The sequence below is a fragment of the Gorilla gorilla genome, chromosome 4 (genome assembly GCF_029281585.2).
Source record: "Gorilla gorilla gorilla isolate KB3781 chromosome 4, NHGRI_mGorGor1-v2.1_pri, whole genome shotgun sequence".
NCBI classification, from domain to species: domain Eukaryota; kingdom Metazoa; phylum Chordata; class Mammalia; order Primates; family Hominidae; genus Gorilla; species Gorilla gorilla.
The window spans coordinates 175,248,544-175,262,686 of NC_073228.2; the positions used below are offsets into that span (position 1 = coordinate 175,248,544).

The window sequence follows — 14,143 nt, forward strand, 5'->3', positions numbered from 1 at the left end:
TTGCAGCTTCCTCCAGCTCAGACATGGGGTTAGTCTGTGATTCCAGCTTTACAGGGAGTCAGCACGCCCCAGTGCAGATGCTTCTCTGAGCCCCCAGGCTGGGTACAGAGCCCCAGAGCCCCTGTGCTTGCCCTTGTCCCAACAAGGGTCCTGCTGCGGTGGAATCATCTGTTGACGTGGCTGGTGCCCCTGCGAGAGTGTGAGCTCCTTGGAGGGAGTGACTTTGTCTTGCTCTTTGCCATGTCTCCATGTTCAGCACAAGGCCTGGCAGAGAGCAGGGCCCCTTTAAATGTGGCTAGAAGGATGCATAAAATATGTACGGGGCAACTCAAAGTGTAACTGGGGGCTGCCATCAGTGGCTCACACAGGGAGGAAGGTCGGGGCTTCAGGGCTATTGCTGAGTTGGTGGTGGAGCTGGGAGGGAGTCCTCTCGTCCCCATTTCCCTCATTCTGGTAATTGCCAGAGGTCCTTTGGGCTGGTTGAGTGGCTGACGTAGCAGGGACCCCTAGTCTCAGAGTTGAGCCCCCATGGTCCATTTTCCACACGCATCCCAAAATGTGAGCATGTTCCTCCACAGCTCAGAGGTGCTCGTCTCACTTAGAGTAAAACTCATGTCCTTGAATCAGCCTGCAGGCCTGGCGTGCCTGGCTCCTGATCCTGCTGCAGCCTCAGGCTCTGCCTCTGCTCCTTGCTTACATGGCCGCAGCCACAGCAGCCTTCCGGGCGTCCCGTGAACACCCAAGCACTGTCCGTCTGCGGGCCTTTGCATTTGCTGTCCTGGGAATGCTCTTCTCCCAGATATCCCTGTGGCCCGCTCCCTCACCCACCCAGGCTTCTGTACGATTGTCCCCTTATCAGAGAGTCCCCAGCTCTGTCCACCCTTCCTAGCACTTGTCGCTATCCGACCTTCTGTTATATATTTAGTTACCCACTATCTGTCTCCCGTGTTAGAGTGTAAACTTCTGGAGGGTGGAGGTTTTGTCTCTTTTGCTCACTGTTGCATCCCCAGTACACAGGGCCGACCACGAAGACGCTCTCAGTATATGCTTGAGCAAGTGAATGTATGGGTGACGCCCTGTGTGTGTCAGGGTGTGTGGCAGGTGTCCTTCCCCCTGGCGCATTGAGGCAAAGAGGCTTCCTTCTGTTTGGCACAGATCTCAGTGCACAGTAGGTACCTGGCAAATCAGTGTTCCCTCCCTCCTTTCCCACCACCCTTCCTTTCTATCCGGCCAGGCTTGCACTGTGAGTGGGGATAGGGTGATCATCAGACCCAGCTTCCCCCAGCAGGTCTCCCAGCTGGGAATGGAACTTCCTATCTCCACCTAAACCCCTGCCCCTCTGAGTTCATGTCCCACAACTTCTGTCCCCAGGGAGGAGTGACCACCCACACCTCACCAACCCCTTGACTGACACGGCTATGCTAGAGCTACAGCTAGGGTTAAACAGAGCTCCCGATGAACCCTATTGATTTTTCCCCCCAACTTTCTGGTGTGTCCATATGGAGAAAGGGAACTGTGGGCACCTTTGAGAAAAGACCATATACAGCAGAGTGTGTGTGTGTGCCTGGGTGTGTGTGTTACAGTGACAGGGAAGCGTCTCCAGAAAGGATACCTTCTCCTCCATCGCCACCTCTCTCTCCCTCTCTCAAGATCTGGTCTGCCTTCAGTGGGGAAGGAGGGAGGGCTGACTCGGTGTGACCTCTCAGTGCTGTCTGTAGTGAGGATGGTTCTTCACTGGGGGAAGACGCCTGGAGAGCAGCCAGCAGCTCTGTCAGCACTGGGATCTTTGCGGCTGGCCAGCTACTGTCCAGCCCTCGCAGGGCCCCAGATCGGAGGCCCAGCCCCTCCCTGGCTCCCAGCTCCCCTGCTGCTCTTGCGGGTCTTGGGGACTTTACCCCAGGCTTGGGGAAAACAAACCCACCCTCCAGCTTTGTTCTCTTGGGTTCTGCCTCTTTGGGTCTTGTCCCCTGCGTCTGTGGGATTCAACTCTGTCTCTGTGCTGTGTCTCTCTCCAGGCCTCTGGCTGCCTCTCTGAGTCTTTCCCTGCTGTTTCCCACCCTTCAAACCCAAAGTCTTCACAGCGAGGCCCCGGATCACCCTCTGGGAAACCCGGCTGGGGAAGCACACTGGGATTAGTCAACCAATCAATCAGTCAGTCAATGCCACTTCCCTTTTCTGTCATCACCAGCCTGCGTAATGTCTGTCCTCTCTCTGCCTGCGTACCTCGGTCTGAATCTCCATCTGTCTCAAACTGGCTCTGGCCTTGCTCTGCCTGTGTTCAAATCCTGGTCCTACTGTGAGACTCTGGTCAAGCAATGTAACTGCTCTATTAACTTACACTGATTTAGTTTCTTCATCTGTAAAATGGCATAATAGTTCCTGTCTCGTAGGGCTGTTGTGATGGTCAAATGAGATATTCCACATTCACACACTTTTTTTTTTTTAGATGGAGTCTCGCCCTATAGCCCAGGCTGGAGTGCAGTGGTGCAATCTCGGCTCATTGCAACCTCTGCCTCCAAGGTTCAAGTGATTCTCCTGCCTCAGCCTCCCAAGTAGCTGGGATTACAGGCATGTGCCACCACACCCAGCTAATTTTTTTTATTTTTATTAGAGACAGGGTTTCACCACGTTGGTCAGGCTGGTCTCGAACTCCTGACCTCAGGTGATGTGCCCACCTTGGCCTCCCAAAGTGCTGGGGTTACGGGCATGAGTGCCAGCCCCCACATTCACACTCTTAACATCTTAACATTGCTTGACAGATGGTATATGCTCAGATAAGTATTCACTGTTATCATCTTTTTTTTTTTTTTTTTTTTTTTTTTTTTTAGCAGAGACGGGGTTTCACCGTGTTAGCCAGGATGGTCTCGATTCCTGACCTTGTGATCCACCCGCCTCGGCCTCCCAAAGTGCTGGGATTACAGGCATGAGCCACCGCGCCCGGCCTGTTATCATCATTCTTTAGTCATTTTTGCTGCAGGCATTAAAGTGGGGAGAGACAACATGCGTTTTTTGTAGAAAGAGTTTTGTCTCCAGCTCCCCTCCTGCACTCTTTCCCTCTTTGCTGCTCTCCTTTCTGGATGCCGGAGAAGGAAGCAGATCCTTTGAGCCGTTTTTCTTTCTGCCACTCTCCTTGGCCCCAGCCCTGGGTGGCCTCTGGGCTCCTGCTCTGTGCGGAGCCCTGGGGAGACAGGCTCTGTGGGCCTTCCTTCCGGGGCAGCTGTGGCCTGGAGCTTCCCATTTTGTATTCCTCCTCTTGTTTCATGCAGCCTTTTCTCCTCTTCATCAGATCTGAAACCTTCCTTGCCTCTCTCTGGCTGTGGTCACAGCCCAGCCCTGGGTGGTCCTGAGGGTTTCCCCATCTCCCAATATCAAAGGTATCTTTCTCAGGGTGACCCTGGGGACTCCCTCCTTCCTCAAAGTCATTTGGAAGTGGAGCTGAGGGAAGGTGGATATCCCCATCCACTAACTTCTGCCCAAAGAAAGTGGGGTCAAAGAGAAGACCTCCCCTGCCTCCTTCGCTGTTCACTCACTCGCTCCCCAGGAAAGGGACTGGGGCCTCTGAGAAGTGAGGGGTGGGGTAGACAGGCAAAGCCCAAGACTTCTGGGTCAGACTGCCTGGGCTTGGATCTCAGCTCCATCACTGTGTGACTGTGGGACTCGGTTTTCTCACCTGTAAATTGGGGATAATAACAATAGTTCCAACCTCCTGGGATGGTGGTAAGAATTAAATGAGATAATGCGTGTAAGGTAGTTAGGACAATGCCCAGCACATCATAAACTCTAAAGAAATGTCAGTTACTGATACTTTCCATAGGGGCAGAACTGAAAGAGGCCTCAGAGGTTACCTAGATCTGGCCCAGAAGGGAAAAGGTCTTTCGCTGTGTCACTGAGGCTGGGGATGGGTGGGTGGGAGCCCATGGTTCTTGCAAGTGGCACCGAGAGTCGCACCAGGAAGGCACACAGTGGTGAAGGGCACTGACCGTGGAATCAGACACTGGACTCAGACCTTACCCTGCTCTTCCCAGCCATGTGACTCAGGCAAGCCGCTTCACCTCCCTGGATTTCGTTTTCATTAGCCAGTGAATGGTGTTAGTCATCTCCACACCACAAGGCTGCTGATGAGCTTATTAAAACTGGCTTACTGGTCACTCACTCTGAGCCGGGTGTGGGATAGGCGCTGGAAGTCAGAGTGGTGATAAGACAGATAGGTTCTTGTCCTCGTGGAGCTTACTTTCTGCTGGTTGGAGACCGACAATAAAAATAAGAGTTTCGGAGAAGAGCTCTCAGGAAAATGGAGCAGGGGAATGGGGTAGGGCTGGACTGGGGAGGGTGCTGCCAGCATTAGACATCATGGTCTGGGAAGGCCTCTCTGAGGGGCAATATTTGCACCACAACCTAGGAGATGAGGAGCCACTCTGGAAGCTCTGGGCAAAGCAGCCTCCAGGCAGAGGAACGACATGTGCAAAAGCCCTGTGGCGGGAGCATGCTTGGTGTGCTAGAGGGGAGAGGCAAGGAAGGGAGGCAGGGCTGGTCCACAGGGGCCAGGCTGTGTGCCCTTTGCGGGTCCCAGTGAAGAGTTTACATGTTCTTCTATGTGGGTTGGGGATCCCTAGGAGGTCTTTAGCAGAGAAGGGACACAATTAAATTTATATATTTTTTATTGTATGTTTTGAGATGGAGTCTCACTCTGTCGCCCAGGCTGGAGTGCAGTGGCATGATCTCGGCTCACTGCAAACTCTGTCTCCTGGGTTCAAGTGATTCTCCTGCCTCAGCCTTCTGAGTAGCTGGGACTACAGGTGTGCGCCACAATGCCCGGCTAATTTTTGTGTTTTTTTTTTAGTAGAGATGGGGTTTCATCACGTTGGCCAGGCTGGTGTCGAACTCCTGACCTCAGGTGATCCACCCGCCTCGGCCTCCCAAAGTGCTAGGATTACAGGCATGAGCCACAGCGCCTGGCAAATTTATACTTTTAAAGGATTTCTCTGGCTGTGGTGTAGAGGAGAGATGGATGGGGGTGAGAGTGGCAAGGGGAAGGGGCTGTTGAGTTGTGCAGGCTGGAGGGAACGGTGGCCCGGCCAGGGCAGTGAGGAAGTCCGATGAGCAGGGTGAGATAATGTCATCAACTCCTCCGCATGGCCTGGTGCAGGCCCCACAAATGGAGCTGTGCCTGAGCCCAGATGAGGTTTCCAGCTCTTTAGAGCAGCATCCTGGGGGCTTGGGTCATGGGAGTGGATGCGTGATGCTGAGGACCTGGCCTGGGTGGTGTCTCTCTCTTCTCCTTCTCCTGTCTCTCTCTCTGTCTCATTTTCTCTCTCCCTCTCTCTCTTTCTCTGAGAACTGCTGCTGCTATTACTCCCCAAAGACTTTACATAATTCTGGCCCGGCTCCCTCCTCATGATGTCATGTGCTGAGTGGAGTCTAGGTCACTCCATCGCATGCTGCGGTCGGGGAGAGAACAGACTTCTGGTTCTGGCTCCCCTGGCATGACGGCCAGGCGCAGACCCTCCCCATGCTGGGGTGGGGGTGGCTAGGCTTGTGGTGGGCGGAGGTGCAACCTCTGCCCCAGGCCCTTTGGACAGCTCAGGCAAAGGCCAGGGCTTCCTGCGGTGGCCCTGGCTGGTGAGGGGTGGGGGTTGTGCTGGGAGGCCTGTCCCTCCAGACCTGGGGGCCTCTCCCCTGGAGCCCAGGCCCCAGTAGAAAGAGGCAGGCAGTCCTGAGGTCAGTCCCTGTTACTGGGTGCTGCTCTGAACCTAAGTTTCCTACACTGTAAAATGGGGACAAAGACACCCAATCTCGGGATGGATGGCTTCAGTGCACTCTAAGGGGAGCATAGCAGGAACTGTTCCGAGGACAGAGGTCCAGGCGTGTGCTGGGAAGGGCCAAGAGGGAGTCTCTCCCTTGGGCCTACTTGGGGTTGTCTGGGCCCCAGCTCAGTGGCTTTACCTACTTCCTGCATCTCCCATCCCTGCCCCTCTGCTAGACCCCACCCACTTCCTAATCCCAAGGAAAAGGAGAGTAGGGTCGAGCCCCTCCCCCTTGCACAGGTAGGGAAACTGAGGCTCAGAGTGGGGTATGGCTTACTCAAGGTCACACAGCCTAGGATGGCAATGCCAGAATGAAACTAGACCTGGTGAGCCCCAGCCCCAGGCATTTTCTGGTCCATTTTGCAGTGTGGGATGTCTGCAGCCCTCAAGGATGCTGGGAAGTTCAGGTCATAGTGCAAGACCTGGGGAGGGAAGCTTTGCTGCTCCTCCACCCTTGCAGACACATCCGATATCCTTCCACTATATTTTCGTTTTTCTTTTCTTTTGGGAAAACAGTTTGTTTTTGCAGTTTGTAGGAAACTTAAACAACATTTATTGAGTTTTCCCTCCCTGAGAACAGAGTGCTAAGCTCTTCACAGCATCATTTTGTATAATCCTCCCAATAACTATTGAAGATGATACCCCCATTTTACAGGAGAAGAAACTGAGGGCCACGGTCATACAGTTGGGGCCAGGGATTCATATCCAGATTTGTGCACCCCAAAGCTCTCACCTTTTCCCCTCATCAGAAGCACCTGAAATTGTCCTGATTCCCCCATAACTCCTCACCCCCTGTGGGGCCTGAGCTTTATGAAGAGATGGAGAAAGCAAGTTTCAGAGCTGCTGTGATGTTTGGCCCTGGGGAGGGAGCTCACAGAGGAAATGACGGAGTTTGACTTAAGGGGAACAAGGAGGATCAAGGGCTTGCGCCCACCGCCATCTCAGCGTTGGTTAATATCCCTGAGTCAGTGTTGACTAGGGCTGGGGGGAGGTGGAGAGAAGAATGTGCCTCCCCTTGTTTCTAGAGTTACTAAATTCTTGTTAGATCTTTAAATTTTATGTAAATTCTTCTTTTTTTCCCTCTTGGAAAGGTGGGTATCGTATTTTAATTAGTAGTGGTGTCAAAGGAGGGCTAGATTAATTATTGGAAATCTCAAGTTCCAGATGGTTTTAATTTTCACAGCAGGGCACCAGGGTCTATATTTGTAAATTTTTTTATTAAAATCATACCTAGTGTATTTTAGGGGCGCTGAGGTATACTCTTTGTGGCTCCAAGGATACTGTACTCAGGAATTTGGGGCTATGATTTTTGTTATGGAGAAGCAAGTCCCTTGTCACTGAAATTAAACTTTTGTGGGTGAGGGAGGGGCAGGGGCTAGGAAGCAAGGGGTCAGGGAAAAGAGTGCACGAATTGGGAGTGGGGCGGTCACAGGCAAAGAAAGCAGCTGGTATTGGGGAGTCAGGCACAGCGGTTTAAGACCAGAGAGGAGAGAGAGCTAAGAGAGGGCACGTGGGCTACCCAAAGTCACACAGCAGCGTACTGGGGAGAAAAATGTGGGCTGGTGGAGTGAGAGGAAAAGATTTGGACACAGCATACCTAATCAAGGGACAGTCACTCTTTGCCTGCTTGATGTCCTTGTTCAGGCAGGGCTTTGGGGGATCAGCTCTGGACCTCTCATCCTGAGGGAGGCTCTGTGGAGCATGGATGGTGTAGCATGGGGTCTCCCACCCTGGGGGGATTCCCAGGGGGGATCCGGTCCTGATTGGGATTTCTGGGCTCCTGGGAGTTAGTTACCCTTCAGCTTTGGTGGCCTCCATGGAGGGCAGCGGAATATCCTGCATACCCTTTCCTAGGGAGCTCGCACCTCACTCTCTGTGCCCTTCCTGCTATGAATAGCCAGGTTAAAGGTGCCAGGGGCACTAGCAGGGGCTCCAGATGTTTGCCCTGCAGGAAGGGGCCACAGACCTAACTTTTGGAGGAAATAGCTTGACGTCCTGAAAGGCAGGGGAGGTGTGCGTGCACATGCCTGCATCTGTGTCTGTCTGTCCCCTTGGTCCCCTTCGCTACTTCTCTGTGGTTATTTGTATGGCATCTGTCCTGATTTGGGGAATGGGGTTATTTTTGTGATTGTCTGTCTTGCTTTGGGTTTGGGGGATGGGGTTATTTGCATGGCCGCCTGTTCTGCTTGGGAGAATGGCCTTTTTGTATGGCCGTCTGTCCTGCTTTGGGAAATGGGTTTTTTACACGGTTCTTTGTCCTGTTTGGTGGAGTAGAGTTGAGGGGCTAGGGAAGGTGGGTGACGATGGGGAGAAGGGCACACTGGTGTTCAGCCACAGGGGGCAGAACTCCCTTCTGGCTGGAGCCATCTGGATCCCAAGTGGAGCCAAGAGAGGCTGGAGGAAAGGGAACAGGTGATAGGCAGCTTCCATCTCCCTGCCTGAGGGGCAGGGGACAGCTACTTCTCTGACTTCTCAGTGGTTATTTAGGCATCTGTCCTGTGGGACTTGTTAGGCCTCCCCATGCCTGATTTTGGGGGAGTGAGGGACCAAAGATAGGACCAGGGACCATGTCACTGAGCCTTTAGACCAAGCCATTGCCCCTGGTAATAAAATGTGTCTTGTTCTCCTTCTGCCTTTCGAAGCCCAGCTCCTAGTGGAGACAGACACCTTCGGTAGTCAAGTCCGGATCAAGGGCAAGGAGACGGAATTCTACCTGTGCATGAACCGCAAAGGCAAGCTCGTGGGGAAGGTGAGTGATGGTTTGGGATTCCCGGGAACTTGGGGTTCCCCTCTGGCAGCTCTGGGAGCTGGAACAATGTGTCCAGGGCACTGTCAGTCCCAAATGGAAAACAGGCCGTGTGTGTGTGTGTGTGTGTGTGTGTGTGTGTGTGTGTGAGAGAGAGAGAGAAAGAGAGAGAGAGACAGGAGAGAGAGAGAGACTGTAATCTCTTCCTTTCACCCCATCCCATCCCCCACTTCTCTTCCCCGGGGAACTTGAACTCACCAGGCCGAGGTATCCATGGCTGTGTCTCTCCTGTTGGGTGTGGAGCTCTGGCTTGCTTGGTAGTGGGAGAATCCTTGAGAGGCTCTGGGGCACCCCGGCTACATGTCCCTGACGTCTGGGAGCAAGGAACCGGCAGGCCAAGGGCTGTGGCTGCGTCGATCGTTTTAACAATTGCCAGGGGCTTACTGTCCTGCAGCAGTGACCTCTGGAACCTGGCCGCCTCGTCAGCGCTGGGCCTCTTGGTTCTAGCATTTCAGAAAGATTTTATTACTTTGAAACTGGCAAGAGAGCTGCATGTAACAAATTAGGGTGGGGGCAGAGGTGGGGCTGCACGTTGGGGGGACCCTCGGGTTGGGGAGACCCACGTGTGTGGGGATCTGAGTCTCCAATGATGCTGCTTCTCAGCACCCCTGTTCGTTTCCTGGGCGCGCTTGTTTGCAAAAGTCATGAACTGGCTTCCTCTGGGTGTTCGAATGGAAGGCGTTATCCACAGGAGCTCTATGGTAGGGTCAGGTTCTCTGTCCCCTTCTCTCTGCAGGGACTGACTCCCATATGCAGTTTGTATAACCAGGGTTGAGGGGGTTTTGCCTGGACAGGTGGAGTGGGGTGGAGGGTAGGCCTGGATTCTAAGGGGGATGGGCTTGTGCTTGGGGGCAATGCCCCGGCTGATTATTTGCGGTTCATTACATCTTGTTGGGGGTGGGGGAGATGACTTCAGTCTTGCTGAAGCCATGTTTTTGATTTTTTGAATCCCCCAAGTCTTATCCTTCTCCCTCTCCCCCATACCCAAGAGGCTGGGGAGGATGTAACAGGCCAGAGATCCCAGCCAGGGCATTGTCGCATTATTTTGTTAATAATTACTGTCATAATAGCTTCCGCTAATTGAGCACTGACTTTCTGCCTGGCACTGAACTGAAACGCTCCCAATGAATCCCAGGAGGCTGCCACCGCTACCATCCCCATTCCACAGATGAGGAAGCCGAGGCTTGGCCACGCCCGGGCACTTGTCCCAGGTCCCACACTAGAGCTCGGCGGGATTCAAAGCCCGGTTTGGAAGGAAAAGATTCCAGCCGCACTGCCCACACCAACTGAGGCTTCTCAAAGAGCAAAATAATAGTAATCCGCAGAGCGCGGCTCCGGGATGCCGAGGAGTGGTTTTAATTAGTGATTCACTTTCCGCCGTTGCGAGGCTGGCCGGCCGGCGAGGGGGGTCGGGGCCGGGGCCACGGACTGGGGCGCGGGCGCCGGGTCCCCCTGGCCTGGCCGGTCCCCCTGGCCTGGCCGGTCGTTTCCTGTGGCGGCGCGGCCCAGCCCCGCGTCAGGCGCTTTGTTCTCCTGCCCGCCTGGGCCGCCTCCCAGGCCCAACCTGCTTTGAGTTTTCGGCTCGTTTTTCTTTCTCCCCCAGCAGGGGCCAGCGGCACCCGCCAGTGCCCGTGCCCACGCCGCGGCCCGCCCTCGCCGTCTGCGCGCTGTTCCCGGCATCCTGACCCCAGGAGGGCCGCGCGGGGGTCAAAAGAGCAGCCCCGTCCCCTCGGGCCGCCCCCCCACCCCGCCGCCGGCCGCCTCCCGCCCGCGGGCTAGCCGCTGAGTCACCGCTTCCACAGGAGCCGGCTCCGATTTCCTGCCCCCTCGCCCTCTCTCCCGTCATTAATATTGGTGACGGTTCAGCTGGCGCGGCGCACCCTGGCGCAGCGGAGGGAGGCCCGGCCCCGGCCCCCGGCGCCTCCCCCGCTCCCGCCCAGGCCTCCACACCCGCCCCCATCCCTTGCCAGCCTCCTGTCTTCTGGGCCCACCCGGGGGACTCGAGGACGCCACCAAATCCACCTGTCCAGGCTTGACCTCTGCCCCACCCAGCGCCCCCTCGCCCTCTGGCCCCCGAGGCGGGAATCTGGCTCCTGGGCTGCGGTCCTCTCCACAGCCTCCCTGCCCAGTCGGGCCTTAGGTCCTGGGAGTCCCCTCCTGTCCTAACCCCTGCCACCGCCTCTGTTCTGGCCTCCTACCATCCCGGAAATCGTTGCCCCAGCCGCCTGGCGTGTGGCTTCTGCATCTCCAGGCCTTTCCCCGCTGCCCACCTTCGGCTTTCTACAGCACATACGGCATTGGAGGGCGGCACATGACCTGCCCTCCACCCCCACCCATCTCCAAACCCATCCGTGGGTCCTCCCACCTTGCTATGGGACACCGAAGGCCCTGGGGAGCCTCCCCGGGCACATGGATTCCTTATGCTCCAGATGCGTGGCACTGAGCACCGCTGTTCCATGGACGGGGCCTTCGGGCACTGTCCGTGCTGTGCCCTCTGCCGGGACTGCCCTTCCCTCTGTCCACTTGCCCTGAGTCCTGGCTGGTCGTTCCCTGACCCTTCTGTCAGCCAACCCACCCCGGAGCCCCACAGTCCCTCCCACAGCCCTCTGTTGCCTGTCTGCTGACCTGGGTTGTCACTGTTTGTCTTTGTGCCTGCATCTTCTGTCAGAATGGGAGCTCCCTGAGGGCCGATTCTGCATCCATTCATCTGAGTTCTGTGTACCTGGCCAAAGGCCTCCGGGGGCACCAAAGAAATAGAAACATGGTTCCTGCTGTCTGTGGATTGACTCTTAAGCTACAGCCTGAATTATCCACGTCAACCCAAGGGAGTCTAAGTACCCTGGCCTTGCTGAGCCTCAGCGTCCTCATCTGTAAAATGGGAATGATAATCTGGGCACTTAGTAGGCAGGTAGGCACTTGATAAGTGTTAGTCCCTTTCCCCTTTGGAGCCGGGTCACGAGGTCACTTCTTCACCTGTGGGAACGCCTGGTCTCCAGTGCCGACTCCTTTGGAGTGGCTCAATGGGGCAGCTTCCTTGGGCCATCTGTGTGCCAACCCTGCACATCTCTGGCCACAGCAAGGATACCTGCATCGAGCCCTTGACAGAGCTTTCCAGAGGTTGCAGGCCCTTGCTGGAGTTACTCTTTCTGCTGCATTGTACCAATCAGATGCCAAAGCTGTGTCCCCAGCCCCTGCATGTTCAGGCGGCCCCCCTGAACATGCTACCCCTCCTTGCTACCCCTCTGGAACCCATGTCACCTGGCCCAGGAGGTGGCGCTTCCTTTCATTTTGTAAACAGTTGTTGAGTGTCTAGCATGATGTGCTAGGCATTTTTTTCCCCATCTCTGGAGGCGCAACCCAGATTGTATTTTTCTCATCTGCCACCACCTATTGCGATCACTGATGAGTCCTTTTTGGGGCAACATAGAGCCACAGACCTTTTCAGGGCAGGGGAGTGCTCTGCCCACCAGCACATCTTTGTTAAGATGGCTTTGGTTGCAAATGGCTGAAACTTAACCTAAAATGCCTTAAGCAAAAAGGGAATACGGGGCTTATATAGCAAACAACAACAACAAAAACCAACTGTCCAGGGGGTAGTTCTAGTTTCAGGTAAGACTGGATCTAGGGGCCAGATGAGGTCATCAGGATTCCATCTTCAGATCAAATGGAAGGACTAGGGCTCCAGTTTGGGAAGCAAGAGGTTGGAGGTGGTAGTAGGAAAGAGATAAAATTCTGCTACATCATCAGGGCTCTGGGATGGAATATTCACTTACTCTCTTACATACTGATGCTTCTGCCTTGCCTGAACCAATTAAGTCAGAGTTTCCGGGGGTCGGGCCCAAGCACAGGTGTTTTTGTTTTTGGAGTCTCTGCTGTGGTGAGCAGGGTCATAGAGGTAGCCAGGAGCAGAGGCAAGCGTCAAGCCCGGATGTAGCCTGCTGTTAGCTTCTTATCCATTTTTGCCTGAGGTCACGCGGGGGAACTTGTGATCCTCATAGCCCCAAGGCTGGTTCCCAAGATTCGTGAATTTCAGCCCAAAGCCCAGCTCTTCAACCCTTTTAAGTAAACCCAGACGTGCATTGAGCCCGTGTGACTGGCACTGGGTAGCTCCTTGTACATCCAAAACCTCGCTTTGTGCCAATGGTGGCTATGTGGGCCTGGGGGAGGCAAGATGTTTTGATGGGCAGCACCTGCTCCTCACCCTTTCCCCTCGTGGACCTCTTTGGAACTGGGCAGAGGAGAAGTGAGCTGCAGTGGCTAGGGCAAGTTCAAATCCCAGCTCTGCCACTTACAATCTCCATGACCTTGGGCAAGGCTGATTTGCTTCTGAGCTCTGCTTTCTTCTACCAAGCAGAGCTGAAGAAGAGGATGAAATGCAGTAATGGAAGTAGCAATGTTTGGCCTGTAGTTGGCAATCAATAAATGGTTAATGACTGAGTAGGGAGACCAAGTGTGCGAGACAATTTCTAGGGCTCAGCTTGCTTTGTCTCCCTAATCAGTGTGTCTCAGGAGGGACCTCTCATAGCTTCTGCTTGTCTCTGGGGCATTTATAACAGATCCAGGAGGGAGAGTCTGTTTTCTTCAGGAGGCAACCCCTTTCATGTGTCATCCCACCGTTTCCATCCTAATGAAAATGCGTTCAACCCCAAATGCTCGGGGCACCCCTGTCTTGAGCTAAGGCCTGTGCTCAGCAACAAGAGAACTGAGAAGCAGCCCTGACCTCAGCAGGCACTTAGGCTAATGCGGAGGCAGGCAGATATGGAATTTCTCTGTTGGGGCGTGGGGAGGAGAAATGGGGTTCAGAAGATGGAGTATGTGAGCCCAGCAAGACTTGACGCTTGAATGGAGTCTTAAATGAGGAAGAAGAATTGTCCAGGGAGATAAAAGGAAGTCCTGGAAAGCTTCCCAGAGGAGGCAGTTTTTGAGCTGAGCCTGGAGGGATGAAAGCCATTTTCCAGGCAGTGGCAGGTATTCTAGGATGGGGGAGCATCATGGTGTAGCCTTTGTTCCGTTTGCTCCAACTATTTGGTTGAGACCAGGCAAAGAACCTGGATTCAGGTTGGACACGCAGCTTCCAGAATTTTCCATGGGGTACCCAGAGCCCAGGGACCACTCCTCTCCACCTGCCTTGCACACTTACCCTGGCTTTCCTCACAGTAGATCTTCGCTGCTCACGCCACCCATACTCTCCTCTGGGTCCCACGTGTGTGTCCCAGGTCTGCCCATGCCTGTTCTGCAGCCTCCTTGAAAGATCTCATCTTCCAGAGAGTGTTTTCTTACCCTGCCTGTCCCTTTCTGCAAAGTTCAGCACTTTGTCTGGAGGGCCCAAGCTTGCCCTCTGCTCAAAGGTGAACGTTCCTGGAAGCTCCAGCCTGTTTTCCACTTCAAACAAAAGGCTGGAACTCACACCTCAGTCTCCACACACAGCCAGACCGCTGGGCTTCCAGCTTGGCTGGGCATCCGTCCGTAACGAGGAGTGGGCCCGGCCTAAATTTGGAGATGTTAGTTGGAAACTCGAGTGCTGCTAATTCAG

General features: G+C 54.6%; 1 protein-coding gene across 1 annotated transcript in view; it reads left to right on the forward strand.

Moving 5' to 3' along the window:
• The window catches only part of FGF18 (fibroblast growth factor 18), a 39,653-nt gene that overhangs the window by 20,572 nt on the left and 4,938 nt on the right, over positions 1–14,143 (forward strand). Inside the window, exon 4 of the mRNA XM_004042988.4 lies at positions 8,447–8,553. Within this exon, the coding sequence (XP_004043036.1) occupies positions 8,447–8,553 (107 nt within the window). The remainder of the gene's footprint in view (positions 1–8,446; positions 8,554–14,143) is intronic.